Source organism: Dendrobium catenatum, unplaced genomic scaffold (assembly GCF_001605985.2).
Source record: "Dendrobium catenatum unplaced genomic scaffold, ASM160598v2 fragScaff_scaffold_889, whole genome shotgun sequence".
NCBI classification, from domain to species: Eukaryota; Viridiplantae; Streptophyta; class Magnoliopsida; order Asparagales; family Orchidaceae; genus Dendrobium; species Dendrobium catenatum.
The window spans coordinates 35,387-36,582 of NW_021319351.1; the positions used below are offsets into that span (position 1 = coordinate 35,387).

Sequence of the window (1,196 nt, forward strand, 5' to 3'; positions counted from 1 at the left end):
AGCTTCTTTATTATTTTCTAAATTAATTTTCTAGTATAAAATTTTAGTACTAAAAAATTACTTTAAAAAACAATAAGTAAACAAAACCTTAATCTGGCCTCCATTCAATTTCTTCACCATTTTTATTTCTTCTATCCCAATTTCTTCAAACCAATTAACCAAACAAAGCTTAAATTCTACAATTCTTTCCCTTGTAACTCGAGAACTCATAAAAGCAAAAAAAAAAAAAAAAAAAAAAAAAAAAAAAAAAAAAAAAAAAGGAAAAAAATACAGCCAGATTCATATTTCACCAAAAAAAACACCCATCTTCTGTACAATCATACAGAAATTACCAATAAAAAAAAAATTTACAGAAATCTGCCTATCAGATCCACCTAGCGGCAACTCCGCCGCGGCAGATCGGACAAACCTTAGATCTCTCCAGCCACCGATCAACACAAATCCGATGAAACAAATGCTTACAACCCGGAAGAACCCTACACCAATCCCCTTCCCTAAACCCTTCCAAGCACACCACGCAGTCGTCGGAGACCAACTCGGCGGATCTGAAACAGGGGAGGCAGCGAATCTCTTCTCGCGAAAGGCCGCGCCTTTCGATTTCTGGTTGTTGGAAGAAGCGGCGGCGGCGACGGTGGCGGAGGAATTTGCCGGCTATGCATAGGAGGATGAGTATGAAGACGGCGATGCCGGCGAAGAGGAAGAAGAAGGAGAGGACTATGTGCATCACGATGAACCTGAGGATGATGGAGAGGAGGCGGGCGCCGCCTTTGGGTTTCGCCGCCGGCGCATGGACGGCCGTCGTGGGGTGGCGGCGGTTGTCGAGAGACATGGAGTCGTTCAAGTCTTCTTCATTGGGCATGGTGCGGGAAGAGAGAGAGAAAGGAAGAAGTGAAGGGGTCAAAGGTGGGATTTTTGGGTTTGTTGTTTGGAATATAAGGGGAGTTGTAATGAAAGGTGGCACCCATTGTTTTAGCTTGGGCAGAAAAATAGGTCGTGAAGAATCTAAATTTAGCCAGTTTTTTTTTTTTTTCTTTGTTCAATTGGAGTATAATTGGGCAAAAGCCCAAAATAGTTTTACTAAATTTTTTTGGGAAATTTTTTACTATATAAGTCTTATAATAAACTCTCTTGTTATTTATTTTTGAAAAAAAATACTCAAAATGTGATTGTATATTGAAGTATGTCATGAATAAATA

At 39.8% G+C, this 1,196-nt stretch overlaps 1 protein-coding gene across 1 annotated transcript; it reads right to left on the reverse strand.

The window, feature by feature from the left end:
* Window positions 1-255: 255 nt before the first annotated feature.
* Window positions 256-955, reverse strand: LOC110107991 (RING-H2 finger protein ATL56-like). The gene has a single exon (XM_020838470.2). It carries the CDS (start codon window positions 857-859, stop codon window positions 365-367), a length of 495 nt encoding a protein of 164 aa, XP_020694129.1. The 5' UTR covers window positions 860-955; the 3' UTR covers window positions 256-364.
* Window positions 956-1,196: the final 241 nt, after the last annotated feature.